General features: G+C 36.9%; 1 protein-coding gene across 1 annotated transcript in view; it reads right to left on the bottom strand.

The window, feature by feature from the left end:
* Positions 1-16,279, bottom strand: part of MROH9 (maestro heat like repeat family member 9) — a gene marked incomplete at its 5' end in the record, with an annotated part of 56,758 nt that extends 40,479 nt beyond the window's left edge. The window contains 4 exons of the mRNA XM_034667645.1: positions 11,009-11,113; positions 13,069-13,155; positions 13,736-13,871; positions 16,257-16,279. Of these exons, the coding sequence (XP_034523536.1) occupies positions 11,009-11,113; positions 13,069-13,155; positions 13,736-13,871; positions 16,257-16,279 (351 nt within the window). The remainder of the gene's footprint in view (positions 1-11,008; positions 11,114-13,068; positions 13,156-13,735; positions 13,872-16,256) is intronic.
* Positions 16,280-24,494: the final 8,215 nt, after the last annotated feature.

Raw genomic sequence — 24,494 nt, 5'->3', positions numbered from 1 at the left:
TGACAGGGGCTCAATCTCATGACCCTGAGATCATGACCTGAGCCAAAACCAAGAGTCAGACACTTAACTGACTGAGCCATCTAGGCACCCCTCTAGCTCTAAATCTTTTTCGTCACCTCAAGTGAAAACCATGTACCATTAAACAGTCATTCCTTATGCCTCTGTCCTCCTGGTTCCTGGCAACCACAAAGCTGCCTTCTGTCTCTGTGGATTTGCCTATTCTGCTATTTCATATAAATGGAATCGTACACCATGTAGCCTTTTGTGGATAGTTCCTTTCACTTAGTGTGATGTTCTTAAGTTTCGTGTGTGTTGCACTATATATCTGAATTCATTTATCTTTATGGCTGAGTAATATTCCATTGTATGAATATACCACATTTTATTTTTCTATTCACTTTGCTGATGGACAATTAGGTTGTTTCCACTTCTTGGCTATTGTGAATTGAGCCACTACGAACATTGTGTAGAAGTTTCTGTTTGAGCATCTGTTTTAAATTCTTTTGGGTATATACCTAGGATTGCTGGGTCACATATTAATACTATATTTAACTTGTTGAAGAACCACTAAACGATTCGCTGCACTTGTGTTTTTGCATTGTTAAGTTTATAGCATTTGCATTGTATTCACTGACTTATTTGAGTTTTTTGGTGATTGATCTCTAGATTGATCCTAAAAGTTGAAAATCAATAATGTAGTCTTATTATTGTGACTAAGTAAAATTGTTCAATGCATGAGCCGTGCTTACTTATATTTTCTTTTGGCTTGTAAATATGTCTTCTCTACCCTCTTTGAGGCTAAAGTCTCACCTGTGCCCTGAGTTGTCTCTTTATTTTTGACAATCACGTTTTTCTCTTTATTTATCTTGGGCTGACTCTTGTATTGGCAGGGTTTAATCAAATGTCTGGCAAACCTTAGTTATCTAGTCGTACTTAACAATGTAATGCTTCCTGGCAGGATTCAGGTATGTGAGCAAGGCTTGTCAACAGGTGGGCTTTGCTTTAGAGTGGTTGGGTGGGGAAGCTGGGGCCATGCTGAAATATATGGAAACAACATAATCAAGACAATTTTCTCAGGGAGTTTCTCAACATTTTGAGGAAAAGTCCTCAAATTTTACCTGCCGATGGTCCATGTCCCTGTGGAATATAGCACATGTGTCAAGGGGGATGGAAGGCAATATGGATTCTTCTATATAAACTTTCAGTGAATCCTTTCAGTTAATGCATATATTTTTGGCTGTCCTTTGCCTCTGACCTTTAATTACTGGACTTCCACAGCTCCAGCTTCTCCAGGGCTGCACAGGGCAAACTGCTTCCTAAAAATCTGTACCCCCTTGTTAATCACATGCACCTGCCTTTCAGCTTCCTGTGCTAGGCTTTGTCAGTTACCATTTTCTGTCTTTTCTATCATCCAGAAGTTTACTGACATCTCTAGCCCATCAAAAATTTGTACTAATTTCACAAATGTCATTACTACCATTTTGTGAGGACTTTAAAGGAGAGGAGAGAAAGACACGTGTACAATCTGTCAGCTGTGATCGGAAATCCTCCACCCTTCTTTTATTTATTTTTTTAAATTATAATTTCAGTTAGTAAACATACACTATTATATTAGTTTCCGGTGTACAATACAGTGACTCAACAATTCCATACATTAGCTGGTGCTCATCATGACAAGTGCACTCCTTTTACCCCATCACCTATTTCACCCACACCCCTATGTGTCTCCCCTCTGGTAACCATCAGTTTGATTCTCTATAGTTAAGAGTCTGTTTCTTGGTTTGTCTCTCTCACTCTGTTTTTTCCCCCTTTGCTCATTTGCTTTGTTTCTTAAATTCCACATATCAGTGAAATCATATGGTATCTATCTTTCTTTGACTGACTTGTTTCGCTTAGCATAATACTCTAGCTCCATCCTTGTGGTTGCACATGTCAAGATTCATTCTTTTTTATGGCTGTGTAATATTCCATTATAGATATCACATCTTCTTTATCCATTCATCAGTTGGATACTTGGGCTGTTTCCATATCTTGGCTATTATAAATAATGCAACTATAAACATAGGGGTGCGTGTATCCCTTTGAATTAGTGTTTTTGCATTCTTTGGATAAATACCCAGTAGTGCAATTCCTAGATCATAGGATAGATCTATTTTTAACTTTTTGAGGAACCTTCATACTGTTTTCCAGAGTGGCTGCACCAGTTTGCATTTCTACCAACAGTGCCAGAGGGTTCCTTTCCTCCACATCCTTGCCAAAACCTGTTGTTTCTTCTGTTTTTGATTTTAGCCATTCTGACAGTGGAAGGTGGTATCTCATTGTAGTTTTGATTTACAGTTCCTTGATGATAAGTGATGCTGAGCATCTTTTCATGTGCCTGTTGGCCATCTGGAGGTCTTCTTTGGAGAAATACCTATTCATGTTTTCTGCCCATATTTTGATTGGATTATTTGTTTTTTGGGTGTTGAGTTTTCTAAGTTCTTTATATATTTTGGATACTAACTTTTTATCAGATATGTCATTTGCAAATATATTCTCCTGTTCCATAGGTGGTCTCTTAGTTTTGTTGGTTGTTTCCTTCTCTGTGCAGAAAATTTTTATTCTGATGGAGTCCTAATAGTTTATTTTTGCTTTTATTTTCCTTGCTTCAGGGGACCTATCTAGAAAGAAGTTGCTATGGTCAATGTCAAAGAAGTTACTACCTGTGTTCTCTTCTAGGATTTTTGTGGTTTCAGGTTTCACATTTAGATCCTTAATTCATTTTGAGTTTACTATTGTGTATGGTGTAAGAAAGTGGTCATTTTCATTATTTCGCATGTTTCTGTTCAGTTTTCCCAACACCATTTGTTGAAGACGCTGTCTTTTCCCATTGGGTATTCTTTCCTCCTTTGTTGAAGATTTATTGACAATATAATTGTGGGTTTATTTCTGGGTTTTCTATTCTGTTCTATTGATCTATGTTTCTATTTTTGTGCCGGTACCATAATGTTTTGATATACGGCTTTGTAATATAAATTAAGTCCAGACTTGCGATGTCTCCAGTTTTGCTTTTCTTTTTCAAGATCGTTTGGCTATTCAGGGTCTTTTGTGCTTCCATACAGATTTTAGGGTTATTTGTTTTAGCTCTATGAAAAATGCCGGTGGTATTTTCATAGGGATTGCATAAAATCTATAGATTGCTTTGGGTACTGTAGACAATATTTGTTCTGCCAATCCATGAGCATGGAATGTCATTCTGTTTCTTTGTGTCATCTTTAACTTCTTTCATCAGTGTTGTTATAGTTTTCAGAGTATAGCTCTTTAACCTCCTTGGTTTGGTTTATTTCTAGGTATCTTATTATTTTTGGTGCGGTTGTAAATGGGATTGTTTTCTTAATTTCTTTTTCTGATGCTTCATTATTGGTGTATAGAAATGCAATAGATTTCTGTAGATTAATTTTGTATCCTGTGGCTTTACTGAATTTGATCATCAGTTCTAACAGTTTTTTGGTGGGTTTTTTTGAGTTCTCTATATAGAGTATCATGTAATCTGCAAATAGTGAATATTTCCATTGTTCCTCATCAATTTAGATGCCTTTTATTTCTTTTTGTTGTCTGATTGCTGTGGCTAGGACTTCCAGTACTATATCGAATAAAAGTGGTGAGAATTGGCATCCTTGTCTTCTTCCTGATCTTAAGAGAAAAGCTCTCAGTTTTCCCCCAGTAACGATGATGTGAGCTATGGGTTTTTCATAGATAGCTTTTATTATGCTGAGATATGTTCCCTCTAGACCTATGTTGTTGAGGGTTTTTATCATGAATGGATATTGCATTTTGTCAATGCTTTTTCTGCATCTATTGAAATGATTGTATGGTTCTTATCCTTTTATTGATGTGATATATCACGTTGAATGATTTGTGAATATTGAACCACACTTACATCCTGGGAATAAATTCCACTTGATCATGGTGAATGATTTTTTTAATGTATTGGTGGATTCTATTTGCTAATATTTTGTTGAGGATTTTGATTATCAGAGATATTGATCTCTAGTTCTCTTTTTTTGTGGTGTCTTTATCTGGTTTTGATATCAGGGTAACGCTGGCTTCATAGCATGAATTTGGAAGTTTTCTTTCCTCTTTTATATTTTGGAATACTTTGAGAGACTAGGTATTAACTCTTCTTTAAATGTTTTGTAGAATTCACCTGTGAAGCTGTCTGGTCCTGGATTTTTGTTTTTTGGGAGCTTATTGATTACGGATTCAGTTTCATTGCTGGTAATCAGTCTGCTCAAATATTCTATTTTTTCCTGTTCATTTTTTTGGTAGTTTATATGTTTCTAGGAATTTATTTATTTCTTCTAGTTTGTCCAATTTGTTGGCATATCATTTTTCATAATATTCTCTTAAAATTGTTTATTTTTCTATGGTGATGGTTGTTAGTTCTCTCTCATTTATAATTTTATTTATGTGAGTCTTTTCTCTTTTCTCATATTAAGTTTGGCTAGAGGTTTATCAATTTTATTGATTTTTTTTTTAGAGAACCAGCTCCTGGTTTTACTGATCTGTTCTATTGGGGGTTTTGTTTGTTTGTTTTGTTTTTAGTTTCTATATTATTTGCTTCTGCTCTAACCTTTATTATTTTCTTTCTTCTGCTGGTCTTAGGTTTTGTTTGTTGTTCTTTTTCTAGCTCCTTTTGGTGTAAGGTTAGGCTGTTTATTTGAGAGTTCTCTTACTTCTGGAGGTCGGCTTGTATTGCTATAAACTTCCCTCTTAGAACTGCTTTTGCTGCATTCCAAAGGCTTTGAACCATGTGTTTTCATTTTCATTTGTTTCCAAGTTATTTTTAATTTTTCTTTTATTTGCTGGTTGATCCATTCATTGTTTAGTTGCATGTTATTTAACTTCCATTTATTTGTGGTTTTTCCAAATTTTTTCTTATGGTTGATTTTTTTTTTTAAAGATTTTATTTATTGCTGTGACAGAGAGACAGCCAGTGAGAGAGGGAACAGAGCAGGGGAGTGGGAGAGGAAGAAGTAGGCTCCCAGCGGAGGAGCCTGATGTGGGACTCGATACCCGAATGCCGGGATCACGCCTTGAGCCGAAGGCAGACGCTTAACAACTGTGCTACCCAGGCGCCCCTCATGGGTTGATTTCTAGTTTCATAACGTTGTGGTCAGAAAAGATGTGTGGTATGACTTTGATCTTTTTGAATTTGTTGAGAGTTTTTTCATGTCCTAGTATGTGATCTATTCTGGAGAATGTTCCGTGCACTTGAGAAGAAAGTGTATTCTGCTGTTTCAGGATGGAGTGCTCTGAATATATCTGTTATAGCCATCTGGCCTAGTGTGTCATTCAAAACCACTGTTTCTGTATTGATTTTCTGTTTGAATGATCTGTCCATTAATGTAAGTGGGGTGGTGAAGTACCTTACTATTGCTGTATTACTATCAATTAATTCTTTTATGTTTGTAATGAATTGTTTTATGTATTTGGGTCTCCCATGTTAGGTGCATAAACATTTATAATTGTTGTATCTTCTCATTGGAAAGCCCATTTTATTATTATATAGTGACTTTCTTTGTCTCTTGTTACAATCTGTTTTAAAATTTTTTAAAATTTATTTTTGCAAGAGAGAAAGACAGAGAGAGAGTGAAAGACACAAGCAGGGGGAGGGGCAGAGGGAGTAGCAGACTCCCCACTGAGCAGGGATCATGACCTGAGCTGAAGGCAGATGCTTAACTGACTGAGCCACCCAGGCGCCCCTACAGTCTGTTTTAAAGTTTAGTTTTCCGATACATGCTTTGGTACTCTGACTTCCTTTTGATGTTCATTAGCATGATAAATGTTTTTCCATCCCCTTGCTTTCAATCTGCAGGTCTGATGTGAGTCTCTTGTAGGAAGCATATAGATAGGTCTTGATTTTTTAACCATTCTGTTAACCTATGTCTTTTGATTGGAGCATTTAATCTATTTACATTCAAAGTAATTATTGTTAGATATGTATTTATTGCCATTTCATTACCTGTTTTGTGGCTGATTCTGAAGATTTTCTCTGATCCTTTGTCTTTCTCTCTATTGTAGTTTACTGGTTTTCTTTAGTGATATATTTGGTTTTTTTTTCCCTTTATTCTTTGCATGTTTACTAGTTGTTTTTGATATATGGTTACCATTAGGTTTGTATACAACCTCTTCAGTCTATATTAAGTTTATGGTCACTTAAATTTGAACGCATTCTCTTCTCTTCTCCTCCCCACATTTTAGGTATATGTTGTCATATTTTACATCTTTTTATTTTGTGAGTTCCTTGACTGATTCTTTTTACAGAAATATTCATTTTTTTTACTGCTTTTGTATTTCCTATCTTTATACTGCCAATTGTGATCTTTGGTTTCCACTCAGACAGTCCCCTTTAGTATTTCTTGCAGGGCTGGTTTAGTGGCCATGAACTCCTTTAGTTTTTGTTTATTGGGAAACTCTTTATCTCTCCTTCTTTTCTGAATAACAGCCTTGCTGGATAGAGTATTCTTGGTTGCAGATATATCCCATTCAGCACTTTGAATATATCATGCCACTATCTTCTGGCCTGCTGAGTTTCTGTTGAAAAATCTCCTGCCAGCCTCATGGGTTTTCCCTTGTAACTGAGTGATGTCTTTTGTCTTGTTGCTTTAATTTTTTTTCTTTATCACTATATTTTGCCATTTTAATTGCAATATGTCTTGGTGCGAGTCTGCTTTTGTTGATTTTGTTGGAGGATCTCTGTGCCTCCTGGATCTGGATGTCTGTTTCCTTCCCCAAAACGTTTCAGCTATTATTTTTTTCGAGAAAATTTCTCCCTGCTTTTTTCTTCTACTTCTGGGACTCCTACAATATGAGTGTTATTATGTCTGATGGAATCACTGAGTTCCCTGTCTATTCTAATTTTGTATAATTCTTTTTTCTCTCTTTTGTTCACCTTGATTACTTTCCATTACTCTGTCTTCTAGGTCATTGATTTGTTCCTCAGTTTCTCCAAGCCTGCTATTCATTCCATCAGTCCTCTTTCTGATTTCATTTATTGAGCCCTTTACCTATGCTATGTAATTCTGTATCTCTGTGTTAATGCTCTTACTGATGCTTTCCACTCTCTTCTCAAGTCCAGCAAGTATCTTTATGATCATTATTTTAAATTCTCTATCAGGCATGTTATTTATGTTTTTCACTTAGATCTGGCTGTGGGCTTGTCCTGTTCTTTTATTTGGGACTAATTTCTCTGTATTTTTATTTTGTTTAGGTCTCTGTACCTGCTTCTGTGTGTTAAAACAGTCAGCTACATCTCCTTGTTCTTGAAGGTAATGGCCTTATGAAGAAGAGATCCTGTAGCGGCCTGCAGTGTAGTGTCCCCTCTTCCCCAGGGCTTGTTGTTTCAGGGAATATCTCCAATGTGTACTGTGTGCACTCTGCTGTTCTGTCCTGGCCATCTTATCCTTCAGGCCAGTTGTCTGCAGAGACTCTTTACCTATTGTGGGCAGTGTTTGGTTCCAGGCCTGAATGTGGCAAGTTTTAACTGTGGGTGCTCTGGTCTGCTTGTGAGATGAGACCTGTCACCACGACTACCAGAACGGAAACCCTGCAAAACTCCCAGGTCAGGAGACTGAGTTTGGGCAGGGGTTTGGGCCATGCTTCTGGGAAAGGGGGCCTGCTGGGCTGGGACTAAGGCAAGTGTGATTGGGAGGGGTGGTTCTACTGGATCATGGGGCGTCAGGGCTTGGTGTAAGAAAGTTAGGTAGCTAGTGTTGGTGCTGTGCTGGTCCCTATGCGTGGCTCTGGGTTAATTCTGAGGGGCAGGGGAGTTCCTTTGCTCCTGGAGGAGTCTCTCCATGAATGCTGTCTCTCTGGGACACACTCAGAGAAGAACAAATAACGTCCCCACTGTGTGCCTCGAATGCTCTTCATATCACTGTTTCCACACTGTATGTCTGCAGGCTGTTTGTACTGCCTTCTCTCTAATAACAGCACCCTGTGGCTTTCCCAGAGCCAAGCCTGCTGACCTTTAAAACTCCAGGCTTTAAGCCCCAGTGGTTGCAAGAACTTAGGAAATTTGGCCCCTCTTGCATTCCAAGCCAACTGCTATGGAGAAATCATCTTCCCTGTGTGCTTCCCTCTGTGCTAGTCTATCTCTTGCCCTTCCCCACCACAGCATTCATGATTCATTTCTCTCCCAAACTGTGTGAACACACTTCCTACCATCTTTGATTTGGACTCTTTGCTGCCTTTAGTTGTGGAGTTTGTTCTGCTGGTCTTCAGATTTCTGGGGTATTTAGGATAATTTGTTAATTATCTACTTGTATTCATGAGACAAAGTAAGTCTACATCCTCCTACTCCACTGCCATCGTCCTCCTTGAATCCCACCCACCTTTCAAATGCTGATGTGCCAAAAGAGCAAACCCAGGGAAAATTTTTATGTTAATGATATAAGGTAACATGTTTAGCTCACATTTCCTTGCCTGTTTGAAAATTGAATAGTTTAGTTGAAGGGACACATATTCTTTGAGTGTAGAAGTTATTTTCACCATGATAGCACACATGGGTCATATAAGGAGAATTACTACATTAAAAAGTATTTTTGATAGAATACAAATGGTAGTCAGGATTGTTCAATAGGACAAGGGCCTGTGAGACTCTGGAAGACAATGGCTAGGGTAGTTTATGAAACAAAACAAAACAAAAAAACAAAACAAAAAAAACAAGAAGTCTTTCCAGTGAATGGGCAGCACCTGAGGACAGAATGGATAGTTACATATAATTAGAGAAGGGCAAAACAAATCTTCACTGATTATCTTCAATATGTCAGACATAGAGGTACTCAGACAAGGCCTGTGGGAAGCTTAGCTCTTAATTTAATAATACAATTGACTGTTTTATTTCATATATTTGTCCTCTGACCTCCATTACTTTCATGGACTTAACCATCTTTAGAGAACATTATCATAAAGAGAAAGTTGACTTAAGTTTTATGCCTCCTTGACTTTGATGAACTGGTTGGTTGATGCTAGCTTAGCTTCCATGTTCTGGAAAATGCTAGTGTGCTTCCACCTGGTGGCACCTACTGAGCATTGCAGAACAAAGTAATAGGTTATCCTACTTGGCTTCTCACACATATCTCAGTTATAGGTAGGAACCCTCAATTCATGAGAGCTTTCTACCACAGAAGTGGAATTGCACATTTATTTTTTCACAATTGAGGGGTGAGATATGTGTAGGGGAGAATGAACTTTATGAACATAATCGAAACTGAGAGGGGATAGAAGATGACAAAACTCCAAAATGTCTTACCTGTTGCCTGATTGGAACTCACTAGAATGAACGAATGAATATATGCATATTGAATGAAAATGCAAAAGCAGATAGAAGCATGTGAATAGATCTCGATCAGGCAGTCACCATCAAATACTTGCTGAGTGCATGAAACATTTAGGAACTGAGCAGAAAATAGGCCAGAGTTGTGAACTACACTTAATCTCAAGCCTTGCTGCAAAATTTTGTATGATTAACCTTTCAAATATTTGAATGAATAGCCAACCATTTTAGAGAATGAGAGAGAACCAGAAGATTAAAACAAACCATTCCATCTTTCTTTTGAAATAGAGAATCAATGTGATGCAAAGAACATCATGGACTACCTTTCCTCATGTAAGTAAAGTATATAACATCCTAAAGCTGATTTTAAACAAAACAGTAAAAATTCAGATATGCTTCAAGGTTTATCTAGGCTTTTTGTCTCAATATGTCTGGAAGCTATTTGCATAAGTAGTAGAAAATGGGTACATGAAGGTGATATCATGAATGTATGTGTCGGATCCTCTTTATTCTGAACTCCTGAAATCATTCAAACAATCAGATAAGCAATTAGAAGTGAATGTTTAAAAATCACAGTTAAGGATGAATTGCAAAACAGAGGCTGAATACACAGTATCCATAAGAGAGAGAAATGTTCATAGATAGTAAGATTGCTTAGAAGGAAGACGACGATGTTGTGAAAAATATAGAAAACCTCAGCAAATACTGACAATTATGAGATGCTTATTTGTTCTTCGTCTGAAATGCAACAATTAGAAAGTCCAATTACTTCCCAGTGTTGGTGAAGGTGTAGGGAAACAATCTCTCTGATATCACAGGAATACAAATTGGAGGTAATTTTGTAGTGTTAAAACTAGAGACTATTCCTACTCTTTGATCTATTATCTTTCTAAGTATTTCTAAGTACATACATACTTGAACAAAGATGACCATTTGTATATTGTCGAACTAGGAAAAACCTAAATATACCTGAATGTCCATCTATAAGTAAGTAGACTACAGTACATTAAAACTATGGGATATATGGTTTGGCTGAAAGAATGAGATAACTCCACATCTGTTGCTATGAAAATATCTGAGGAACATACTGTTCAGTGAAAAAATCAAATTGCAGAACCACGTGTAAATATAATGTGATTTTAATAAAGAAGGACTAAGCAAAAAACGATGTATCTCAGTTTGTGCATGTTTACGTGGGTGTGTACACAGAAGGCTTTCTGGCAGGACCCATATCACAGCAGCGTAGTAGGGAGGAGATTAGGTGTTTTCATGTTGTACAATGAGAAGACTCAGGAATTACTTGTATAAATTTCAAATAAATATATAATAAATATATAATGGTTTTAAAAATATTTTAGGAAAAGGAGAAATAAGAAGGAAAGTAGGGATAGAAGGGATAGAAGGATGTATAAGGTTGCAGATAACATTGATCGTGATCCACAGAGGAGAATCCAGAGTCAGCAAAAATTTCGACACATTCATTCTGTTTGTGGAAAGCATAAAGGGTCTTCATCAATTGGGTGAGAGACTCTGCTCTGATTGACATAAAATCGTGTAGTATATTGACTCTTTTCTTAATATCCCAACCTGCCAGCATGCTCGTAGTTTTCAAGACCCAAGACTTGGAAAGCAGCTCTATAGAAATGCAGTCTTCAAAAGCAGGTGGCATGATGGCACTGTGTGACTTACATATCCCTTGACTCTCCTGGATGCGAAGTTTAGCACCCTGCTGATGATCACTACAATTCTCTCCTGCAGGTACGAGCTGTCTTCATTCATCCACACAGCCATGTCCTGTGGGAAACATAAGAATCATCCTAGAGCATGGTGTTTCCATCTCTACAAGTCCCTTCTGTTTAGTCTTCAACTTTACCAAGTCAAGGGTCCCCATGGACCCCTGATTATTTCACATCTAACCTACATTTATCTCAAACAGATGACAACAAGCTAGTTGTATACTGCACGCTATCTAGTACACCACTTCATCTATTGTAGTAACTACGCTTAGGTTGTATGTTATTTAATTTTAGACACCAAATATTTACTAATGATGTGCGTCGCTTTGTCCATCATCAGGAAAAGTTTAACAGGAAGCTATCATGGGATTGCTAGTTGCCTCTCCTTTTTTTTTTCTTTCAGAGTACATATCCTCTCTCTCTCTTTCTCTCTAATCACAGGATCTGATTTTCGGTTTTAAAAAAGAATTGAAATGTCATCTGATCCTGAAATGTCATCTTACTGCAGAATTTCCTCTGCAGATTCAACACTCAGATATTTTCTGGCTCATAGTTGCAGAGAATATTCCTGGAGACAGCTCAGTTAGAAAGTTCTTGCTAATTTTGATTCAACTCCATCTTGCTGTAACTTCTATTTGTTCTAAATCTTCAGATGCAGGAACATATTTACAAGCTTGGGAAGGGAAGATGACTGCATATGCCTCACATACCAACCACCACTAACAGATTTCTTAAAGCACTGGGTTGGAGTCCGCAGTATTTATGCTAAATCTCCTCCCTTTCACTTGCTCTCATTGTATAAACCTGTGCTGAAGTCCATTTCCTAGGGCAGAAGATTCTCTAAATCCCAGGGGGGTCAGCCTGTGCCTTTTCCAGGAGTGGGATTTTAGCTCTTTTTGAGAATCAAGTGGGTTTCTAGACATGGAAGGTATAAAAACAGCATGGATAAGTAACAGGCTACGAAGTTAGAGTAGCTCTCCCATTCATGAGCATTACACATATTACTACTCCTCTCTCTGCTTCCATTTCTTTATCAGCAAAATGGGGGAACATAATAGTAACTTCCTCAGAGGGATATTTTAAGGATTAAATGAGATAACCTATATATGAAGTATTCAGCTTAGTGCCTGATGTAAATACTCAAAAAAAACAAAACAAAACAGTGGCTTATTGTTTGAAAGAGCGTGCATGGGGGAGATGGTTGTAATAATGGGATAATAATAACTATTTTAAAGGGTTGTGAGGTTAAATTTTTTAAATGCACAGAAAATATTTGACTCAAATTAGGCACAAATTAACTCCGTATATTTTATTTTCCCTCACATTCCTTCTTGTCTTCACAGATACCAATTCTGCTTCTTGACTTGAATGTATTTTATGATTTGCACAAACTCATAATGCTCCTGGTAGATTAAGTCCATTTGGTTTCCCAGTATTTCCAGACAGGTGTCCCTAATGCCATCCTATTAGAAGCAGTTGAAGATAATAAGACATCCTGAGCAGTCTCCTGTCTTTGCCTGGGATGTTAAAAACAGTGAGGTCTGGATGTAAGTGGGGATTTGGGCAATTGTTAGGCTTTCCTCTGATACCATGGTATCCATGAAGATAGGATGCTTTAGCTCCAGAGTTGTTGGGGAGGAAGCAAGCATATAGACACCATCAAAGTATTGTTGCATGGATCTGCAGATAGTTCAAACCAATCACCCTCTCTTTTCTGCTAACCCATATTGTATTCACTATTACATTGCCACGTAACATTTGGCTTCTTAAGTGTTTTGTTGATGCCATCTTCCTAAAATTGAATTCTTAACAGTATGTCTCTGTAATTCAAATAGAGGGAAGTGATTTCATTTGGGGGATAATTATATGGCTTGTGAGGAAAAGAAAAAAATTCAGCTACCAAATACTTGAAGAAGACATAAGTATGGGAAAAGGGAAATAATAAATGAAACATAATGAGCTCTTTAGATTTAAAACAAGTAAACAAAATTGCTTATTTTCCCTTTACTTTACCTTTAAGATTTGAAGTTTGTAGAGGTCTTTAGACACTAAGATCAGAAGAGTGTCCTCAAATATGTTGAGAATATTTTGATATAAATTCTGAAAAACAAAAAAGTTACACAGCCAGCCAGCCAGATAAAATTTTGTATAATTTCACTCCATATCTGTGGTTTTGTGTCCTGGGGTCCTGCATTCTCCCCATAAACTGAAGGTAAGAAAAGAGGCAGCTGTAGAGATGAGACCTCTCTCAGCACCATGTGCCGTGAATTGCATCTCTACCTCATAGGGCAGGTGCACCATGCAGCTGGGCTGAGGAAATGGAGGCCAGAGATACTGCTCACCTTACTGTAGGCATATTCCTCTCTCCACCTTTCTTTGCTATTTCCTTTCTTGCAGCATTTCCCCATAAACTCTTGTCCTTGCTAAAACAATTAACCAAAAATCTCTTCACTCATTTGTTCCTATAACTCCTACACAATCCATTGAATCCCATGAGTTGCAGAACTCACAAGAAGTCCAGGGAGTATGGATTAATGCTGGAATATACTGTTGTTAATCTACTGTATCTAAAAAGGGCGAAGGAGATAACAACAAAGTTTATGACCTGTGGAGGGGCGGTCTGCAGGATTGCTGTGGTGCATAACAATGTCTCATAATAATTGAGCAAGTAGAGACTCACCTCCAAGTCCTCTTTTTCATTGTCACTGTTTCCCATTTCCCTCACTTTCTCAAGACTTGGTAAAGCAAATACCATCTTAAAGGATGACTCTATTATCTTCAGCTGGGTTTCAAACTGCAGTAAGGGATCCACGAAGCTGGTAAGAAAAAGTTGTAATTATTAAATAGAAGAGAGAACAATGTAACCTAAGTTTAGTGGCTTCTTCTCACGTAAGAGAGAATGTACTAGAAAATGAGACCCAGTTCTTGGCTTTAAATAACATGTGGTTTTAAATATTCTCATAAAAATGACAATGGTCCTTTAAATATAAAGGAATGAGTTTCTTTTTAAAAATCATCTGTAATCAGTTATTTAGAAACCAGAATATATTTCTCCATAGACATAATAATGTAAAGAGTGGTTACATTTCCAGGCAAGCCCACAAAGCCATGCTGAGCTTTAGTTGAAATATATCACTGCCACATCTCCTCTAAACCGGGATACTATGCTTCTTGCATTTTAATATTTCTGAAATTATTGGGATGCATCCTCCAATTCTTGGCAAATAAACCTGCCTATCAGCAGTTGGAAAGATAAGTTATGACATAGTTGTTATTCCTTAGATATGTGTGATGTAGATAACAGTTCTTCCTGATTTTTTTTGAAAGTATTTTCTTATTTTTTGAAAAGATAGTGATATAGATGGTAAGGTAGGAAATTTTATGCTGGACTCAGAATATCTTTTCTCTACTGGACAGGAAAATCAAAGTGTCTAATGCCCACTGTTTGAAATGGAATCTCTTAGAATATACTAGATAATTTTCAACTCTTGAGAAGATTAATTTGACTATTCATGGCTTTAATGAATTATTAGACTCTGAATAGCTCTCTGTCAAGAGCTTCCAGTAGAATTTTCAGGGGAAGGTATTTAACTTTTAGGGATAAATAACTTGGCTTAGAAAAATGCAGAATAAAGATTTTGATGAAATAGAAAATAGTTTCTTCAACATAGTTTGAAATCATACTGCTAGTCCTAAAAAATGCTAAAATGCTCCAAGTCATGAATAAAGATTAGAAAAGTAATGAGCCTCTAAGGCCGTGAATAACTGCTAATGGGCAACAGATCTTCAAATTTTGAATGTGAGGAAGGTTGAGTGTGAGACATTGGTGATATTAAAGAAGAAAGACACATGCAAATCTATGGGTCAACATGGACAATTGCCATTAAGGATACATTATTTTTTTTTTGGATCCAAATATAATTTGCTTTCAAAAGAGTAGTTATTAAATTACTAGTGTGTTTTACAATAAGGGACGTCTTAGAATTAAAAATTTCAGTGCACATGCTTTTTTTGTATTCCAGGGTGCACAACCAGGTGATATAGAAAAAAACTTGAGAAGGAAGAATAAGCATTCTTCACTAAATTACTGTATGATCAGTAAGCAAAAGGCAATACATATTTTTGCAAGTATAATTTGAGGAATCACAATTGAAGAAAACAAAGTAAATGCTTCCTAATAAAAGCATGGGGGAAATTATATTAAACATGATCACAAATAACTCAGGAGGGACATTTTAATATGATAAAATGTTTAGTTCAAATGAAAGAATATTAAGAGATATATATATATAATCATTTAAAATAATAAAAGGAGTAGCTAATAGCTAACAACATGCAGAAAAAAGTTAAATTACTAAAATAATTATTAAAATGTAAAAAGTATTAATTTATTAAAAATACAAGGAGAAATAGAATTTTTAGGATGTTATCTAATTTATTTATTTATTTATTTTTTAATAATAATTTTTTTTACGTTATGTTAGTCACCATACAGTACATCATTAGTTTTTGATGTAGTGTTCCACGATTCATTATTTGCATATAATACCCAGTGCTCCATGCAATATGTGCCCTCCTTAATACTCATCACTGGCCTATCCCAATCCCCCTCCTCCCTCCCCTTTGAAGCCCTCAGTTTGTTTCCCAGAGGAGAAATAGAAATTATTAAAGAAAACTATTANTGGCCTATCCCAATTCCCCTTCTCCCTCCCCTTTGAAGCCCTCAGTTTGTTTCCCAGAGGAGAAATAGAAATTATTAAAGAAAACTATTAAAGATACAAGAAAAACAGACACAGTCATAGAAGATTAAGCATTCAATCATCAGCATATGGTAGTAAAAATTAAAAACTCTGCAAAAGAGGAGATCTTCACTAAAATTAATAGGGAGTTATAAATAAATTACATGAAATGAGGTAACAAGGATTATCTTTTCCAATAATCATGGACTGCTGACAAATATTTATCATATTTGTGAAAGGTTTTTTTACAAGCTGTAAAAGATTACAAAATATAAAAGGGTATATGTTTTATTCTCAAATCACAATGAGAAATCTATTTTAAAAATGAGAAAATTCAAAGTATTTAAAAATACTTGAATACTATTAGAATTTTTCTCATTTAAAAAAAAGGGCATCAGTTAAGCGTCCCACCCTTGGTTTTGGCTCAGGTCATGGTCTCACGGCTGTGGGATCGAGCCCCACGTTGGGCTCAGTGCTAAGTGCAGAGTCTGCTTCATATTCTCTCTCCCTCCTCTCATTCACTCTCTCTCTCTCAAATAAATAAATAAAATCTTTTAAAAAAATAAATAAATAAAATGAAAGAAAAATGACAAATTAGGCATGTAACAAGATTTTAAAGCTACTAAAAATGTAAGCAAAGAAATAAAGGGCATAGGCAAAATGAACAAGTATAAAATGAGGAAAGGGGGGAATAATAAGTATAATGATCCTTGCTGGCAAATTTAATAAAGAAAGCCTACAGTAGTCAAAAAAAGAAGTAAGCTATTAGTATAGGCTTAATAGAAACAAATAAAACTGATTTATATTATTAAATTATACAGGTTTATATGAGGACATAGCTTGTGTGAAACTTTATGTACCAAATAATACTTGGCTAAGGTACAAAAAGCAAAATTTACAATAATTTTTTTAAAAATTAGGGGCGCCTGGGTGGCACAGCGGTTAAGCGTCTGCTTTCGGCTCAGGGCATAATCCCGGCGTTATGGGATCGAGCCCCACATCAGGCTCTTCCGCTATGAGCCTGCTTCTTCCTCTCCCACTCCCCTGCTTGTGTTCCCTCTCTCGCTGGCTGTGTCTATCTCTGTCAAATAAATAAATAAAATCTTTAAAAAATATAAAAATTAAAGGAAAACTATTATCTGGGGGATTTTTAACACATTTAGGTAGACCAAAAAAAAAAAAAAACTAAAAATATGAAACAGAGGATTCTAATCCAGCGTCTGTCTTTTCATGAACCCTATAAAATAATATACCAAATTTTGTTTCTATGTGTCTGCGTGCAGTTTGAGGGGAGGCATAGTCTAAAAGTTTCATCAGATTCCCAAAGGAGAATAAAATAGGTTAAGAAGCATTGATACTGAGTTCTTTAACCCCAGGCATTAGGTATTTTACTTGGCCTGCATGCATTATCTCAATACATCTTGGCAGTACTAAGAGGTAAGTACTATCATTACCCTCAATTTTCAGATAAGGAATCTGAGGCATTAAGAAGTTAAGTAACTTCATCAAAGCCACAAAATCTGGTAATGGTGGAGCTGACATCAGAAACTTGGTCTGTTTGACATAATAGTTTTCCTTTAATTTTGTAAAATTTCTTACAAATTTTGTTTGTCGTACTCTGACCAACTATTATCTGGTACATAAAGTATTATTTTAGTACGTAAGGTCTTCATGTGTACATACAATCTGTCTTTGTATAGTACTATGTTGTAAATCCTAGTTATTTCACCTAGGTAAGATATACACACACACTTCAACACAAAATAGTAAATGAGTTTATAAGTTCACAAGAACCACTAATGAATGGTAATCAAGGATCTGGTTATTCAAACAGAGTTATAAGAAGAGACAATCTCAAAAATATTAACTAATTCCAGAGAGGCTGGAAAGTTGACAGAATAGGAGAACCCAAGCTCGCGTTGTCCCACTGATACAACTAGACAATACCCACAGCAGTGTAAATAATCCAGAAAAGGACTTGAAGACTGGCAGAACAAACTCTATAACTAAAGGTAAAGAGGCCATGTCTAAGAAGATAGAAAGGGTGGAAACATGATGGGGAGCTAAACAGACCAAGGGCCATCTTCAGGAGGGACGGGATGGAGCCTGCAGGCACAGAGAAAGGAGAGAAAAGGACCCTAACACTGGGGAGAACCCATAGAGAAGACATTTGACTTTGAAAACTAGAGACACCAAATTTCATGAGTCCTTACAACCAGTGGGACTTAAAACCTGGAAATTTAAAAATTAACAGTCTTGGTTCTGGGACAGCCTAGAGGGGGATAGGAAGCAGAGTCCCTGTCCTTAAAGGGAGAGCAGACGAGCAGCCCATGGAGATGCAGCATAAAAGCAGCAGTTTGAAAAATGCCTGGGGCATATGGGATGGAGTGTTATTTACTAATCTCAGAGCCCGTCCTGGAGGGACAGAAATCACCGGAGAACTCCTTCAGGAACACAGGTACTGGCAGGACCCCTGAGGGACTTCTCCAGGAACCGAGGAGCTAGCAGGCGCCATTTCACTCTTCACTCCCCTGCCCTTCGGCATAAACACACAGCCACTTGCAAGAACCAGCACTGCAAAGGCATTCGCTACCTGACTTGCTTACACCAAGNAGCCACTTGCAGGAACCAGCACTGCAAAGGCATTCGCTACCTGACTTGCTTACACCAAGGGCTCCCCCTCTCCCCCACCCCCCAGCTTCAGTGGATGTGCCCTTTCCAGTCAAGCTCGCCTCAGTCCTGGTGCTGTTTGTCCCCTCCCCTAGAAGATGGGCATAAACCTTGCCAGCACCGCTTCTCCTGGACCAGTTTTTGGGACCTCAGTCCCCTGGTGGCAGCAGCCCCATGGAAGACTAATGCACACCTTCCTAAAACTGTGAGCCCCACCCTAGTCACCCCATCCCACTGGTGGTGTCATATCCACTCCTTGGCCTATTCAATCAGGAGACACAAGCCTGGCAACGTGCAAGCAGTGTCAACAATGGCCACCACCACTCCAAAGTGACTCTGCCCTACAGCGAGGGGCATACCAGTCAGAGGGTAGCCCCAGCAGGGAGTGGGGGCAGACAACTGGTTTGATTGCAGGCCCCACCCATGAACAAAAATTTCTCAGGGGGCAACACAGGAAAAGTGCCCTGCAGTTTGGTGCTACCTCATCTATAGCAAGTGGCTTATTTGACTCAACTCTAGCCCAAGGTGGCCCCAGACTGCTCCACTAACACCACAGGGACAAGCCACTGCCCATAGGCAAATAGAGCCACTGCAGATGAATAGACTGAAGGGAAAAGGGATAAGACACAACAGCAGGGCACCTGCAACACACACAGGAGGCACCCTGAAGTGTCAGGTTCTGGTCAACCAGAGATACTGCAATGCAGAGCGCTACAGGCCCTCTTCTGCATAAGGCCATCACTTTCAAGAGCAGGAGACAGAGCTGACTTTCCTAACACAGAAACAGACAGAGAGAGAGTTAGACAAAATGAGGAGACAGAGGAAAAAAGACAGAGGAAAGAACAAGACCAAACCACAGCAAAAGACTTAAGCAAAATGGGTATATAATAAGTCATACGTCAGATAAAGGATTTAAAGTAATGATCATAAAGATATTCACTGAACTTGAGAAAAGATTGGAGGACATCAGTGAGACCCTTAACAAAGATATAAAGAACCAGTCAAAGATGAAGAACATGATAAATGAAATTAAAAATACACTAGATGGAATAAATAGCAGGCTAGAGGAAGCAGAGGAATGAATTAGCAACCTGGAGGACAGAGTAATGGAAAGTAATCAAGTTAAGCAGGTGAGAGAAAATAAATTATGCAGAATGAGAATAGACTTAGAGAGCTCAGCAGCTCCATCAAGCATAATAACAGTCTCATTATATGGGGAGAAGAGGAGAGAAAAAGGGGCAGAAAATTTATTTGAAGAAATAATAGCTGAAAAGTTCCTTAATTCAGGTAAGAAAACAAATATCCAGATCCAGGGAGGCACAGAGATTCCCCAACAAAATCAACCCAATGAGGTCCACACCAAGGCACATAATAATTAAAATGGCAACGAGTAGTGATACAGAGAGAATTTTAAAAGCAAGAGAAAGAAGACAGTTATGTATGAGTGAAACCCCATAAGGCTATCAGCAGATTTTTCGGCAGAAACTTTGAAGGCCAAAAAGGAGTAACATGATATATTCAAAGTGCTGAAAGGAAAAAAAAAATCTGCAGCCCAGAATACTCTCTCCAGCAAGGCTATAATTCAGAAGAGAAAGAGAGATAAAGAGTTTCCCAGACAAACAAAAACTAAAGAAGTTCATGACCACAAAACCAGCCTTACAGGAAATGTTAAAGGAGACTGTATGATTACTTATGAGAACTTAAGTAAGAGTAAGAAAAGTAGGAAGGACAAAAGCAATAAAAATAAGTACACCTGTAAAAATCAGTCCAGGGACTCACAAAATAAAAGGATGTAAAGTATTACATCATATACCAAACATGTGGGGGGGAGAGGAGTAAAGAATGGGCTCAAGCTTAAGCAACAATCAACTTAATACAGATTGATATATGCAGAAATGTAATATACAAATCTAATGGTAACCACAAATAGAAAGCCAGTAATATATATGCAAAAAATAAAGAGTAAGGAATCCAAGTATATCACTAAAGAAAGCCAGCACACTGTGAGAGAAGAGAGCAAGAGAGGAAAGGATCAGAGAAGAGCTATAAAACAACCTCAAGACAAGTAACAAAATGGCAATAAATACATACCTATTACTTGGAATGTAAATGGACTAAATGTCCCAAACAAAAGATATAGGGTGACAGAATGGATTTAAAATCAAGACCCATCTATATACGCTGCCTACAAAAACTCATTTCGCACCTAAAGACACCTGCATATTGAAAGCAAGGGGATGGAGAAACATTTATCATGCAGATAGATGACAAAGGAAAGCCAGAGTAGCCATACTTACGGCTTTTCTCTTTGGAGAAAATAGAATTTATGACAAAACTGTAACAAGAGACAAAGAGAGGCACTATATAATAGTAAAATGGACAATCCAACAAGATGATATAACAATTGTATATATTTATGCACCCAACATGGGAACACCCAGATTCATAAAACAGTTAATAACAAACATAAAGGAACTAACAGTNCAAAGGAACTAACAGATAGTAATACAATAATAGTAGGCCTCTTTAACACCACACTTACAACAATGGATAGATAATACAGACAGAAAATCAACAAGGAAATGGTGGTTTTGAATGGCATGCTGGACCAGATAAAATTAATAGGTATATTCAGAACACTCCATCCTAAAATAGCAGAATACACATTATTTTTAAATTATTTTTAGAGAGACAGAGTGCGTGCAAGTGGTGGGGGGGGCGGGAGAGGGAGAGGGAGAGAGACAATCCAATCCCAAGCAGGCTCCATGCTCAGTGCAGAGCCTGACATGGGGCTCAATCCCATGACCTTGAGATCATGACCTGAACTGAAATCAGGAATTGGATGGTTAACTGGCTGAGGCACCCAGGCCCCCCGGAATACACATTCTTTTTAAGTGCACATGGAACATTCTCCAGAATAGATCATATTATAGGCCATGAAACAAGTCTCAACAAATTCAAAAAGATCAAAGTCATACCATACATTTTCTCTGACTATCACATATGAAACTAGAAATCAACAACCAGAAAATATCTGGAAAGAACACCAAAACATGGAGGTTAAATAACATGCTACTAAACAATGAATGGGTCAACCAGGAAATCAAAGAAGAGATTAAAAAAATTACCTGGAGAGAAATGAAAATGAAAGCACAATGGTTCAAATCATTGGACGCACCAAAAGAGAAGTATATAGCAATACAGGCCTACCTCAAGCTGCCAAGAAAAATCTCAAATAAACAATCTAACTTACACCAAAGGAGCTAGGAAAAAAAAAAACAACAAACAAAACCTAAAACCAGCAGAAGGAAGGAAATAATAAAAATCAGAGCAGAAATAAATGAAATAGAAACTAAAAACACAATAAAACAGATCAATGAAACTAGGTTCTTGGGAAAGATCGATAAAATTGATAAGCCTCTAGCTAGACTTATCAAGAAAAAAGAGAAAAGACTCAAATAAATGAAATAAAAAATGAGAGAGGAGAAATAACGACCAACACCAGAGAAATATGAATAATTAGAATATTATGAAAAATTATATTCCAACAAATTGAACAACCTGGAAGAAATGGATAAATTCCTAGAAACACATAAGCTACAAAAACAGAAACAGAAAGAAATAGAAAACTTGAACAGACCGATAACCAGCAATGAAAATGAATCAGCAATCAAAAAACCCCAAACGAACAAAAGTCCAGGACCAGATGGCTTCACAGGTGAATTCAACCAAACATTTAAAGAAGAGTTAATGCCTATTCTCAAATTTTTTGAAAAATAGAAAAGGAAGGAAAATTTCCAAATTCATTTTATGGAGCTAACATTATCCTGATACAAAACCAGATAAATATACCACAAAAAAGAGAACTACAGGCCAACAACTCTGATGAACATAGATGTAAAAACAGCATTTTTCACAGAACTGGAACAAATGATACTAACATTTGTATAAAATCACAAAAGACCCTGAATAGCCAAACAATCTTGAAAAAGAAAAACAAAACTGGAGGTATCACAATTCTGGGCTTCAATTTATATTATAAAGCTGTAGAAATCAAAACATTATGGTACTGGCACAAAACAGACACATAGATCAATAGTACAGAATAGAAAACCCAGAAATAAACCCACAATTATATGTCAATTAGTCTTTAACAAAGGAGGCAAGAATATGCAATGGGAAAAAGACAATTTCTTCAACAAATGGTGTTGGGAAACCTGGACAGCTACATACAAAAGAATGATACTGGACCACTTTCTTACACCATACACAATAACAAGCTCAAAATGGATTAAGGATCTAAATGTGAGACCTGAAACCACAAAAATCCTAGAAGAGAACACAGGCAATAATTTCTGACTTTGGCCATAACATCTATCTAGATATGTCTCCTGAGGCAAGGGAAACAAAAACAAAAATAAACGACTGGGACTTAATCAAAATAAAATACTGCACAGCAAAGGAAACAACCAACAAAACTAAAAGACAACCTATGGGCTGGGAGAAGATATTTGCAAATGACATGTCTAATAAAGAGTTACTACCCAAAATATATAAAGAATTTATCAAACTCAACACACAAGAAACAAATAAATTAAGAAATGGGCAGAAGACATGAATAGACATTTCTCCAAAGAAGACAACCAGATGGCCAACAGACACATGAGAAGATGTTCAATATCACTCGTCATCAGGGAAATGCAAATCAAAACCACAATGAGGTATCATCTCACATCTGTCAGAATGGCTAAAATCAACAAGAAGGAACAGANCAACAGATTTTGGTGAAGATGTGGAGAAAAAGGAATCCTTTTGCACTGTTGGTGGGAATGCAAACTGGTGCAGCTACTGTGGAAAACAATATAGAGATCCTTCAGAAAATTAACAATGGAACTACCCTACAATCCAGTAGGGCTACTGGGTATTTATCCAAAGAATACAAAAACACTAATTCAAAGAGATACATGCACCCCTATGTTTATAGCAGAATTATTTACAATAGCCGAATTATGGAAGCAGCCCAAGTGTCCATTGGTAAATGAATGCATAAAGAAGAAATGGCATAGCTATAAAATGGAATATTATTCAGCCATAGAAAGAATGAAATCTTGACATTTACAACAACATAAATTGATCTAGGGAGTATAATGTTAAGCAAAATAAGCCAGTTAGAAAAAGACAAATGTCATATAATTTCACTCATATGTGGAATTTAAGAAAGAAAACAAACATACAAAGGGGGGAAAAAAGAGACAAATAAAAAACCAGACTCTTAACTACAGAGTCTGATTAAAGATGGTTACCAGAGGGGAGGCAGGTTGGGGGATGGGTGAAATAGATGATGGGATTAAGAGTACACTTATCTTGATGAGCACTGAGTAATATATGGAACTGCTGAATCACTCACTAGATTGTACACCTGAAACTAATATAATGCTGTATGTTAACTACACTGGAATTAAAATAATAAAAAATTAACTAATTTCATTTGTGAGTATTAAGTTTAAAATTTTAGAATAATAATTTTTAAAATAAAATGATATTGTAACACCAATTATGATTTATCATCAGAATATAAGGATGGACCAATATTCTAAAAACTATGAATTAACACATACCCATAATAGATTAAATTAAAAATTGTGCTTTAATCAATCTTGAAAAAGCATTTAATAAATATCAACATCATTTTTTAAGGAAAAAGGAATAGTTTGAATAATTTCTTGAAAGGTTTTATTTAAACCAGCATTTTGCTAATTGAGAAGTAGTGTAAGAGTTTTTATTAAAAACAGGAACAACATAAGGGTTCAATTTCCTATTTTAAAATATTGTGTTAGAGTTTGTTGTTTTTCAAATAAGACACAGTCTAATAAAAATAGTTCAGTGAGCTCAAACACAGGATAAATATATCCCACCCCAAAAAAATCCCAGATGCATCCTAGCATATCAGAGATTGCTGTCCAGGGGTGCCTGGGTGGCACAGCGGTTAAGCGTCTGCCTTCGGCTCAGGGCGTGATCCCAGCGTTATGG

The sequence above is a fragment of the Ailuropoda melanoleuca genome, chromosome 8 (assembly GCF_002007445.2).
Source record: "Ailuropoda melanoleuca isolate Jingjing chromosome 8, ASM200744v2, whole genome shotgun sequence".
Taxonomy (NCBI): Eukaryota; Metazoa; Chordata; class Mammalia; order Carnivora; family Ursidae; genus Ailuropoda; species Ailuropoda melanoleuca.
This window is presented reverse-complemented; position numbering and strand designations above follow the sequence as displayed.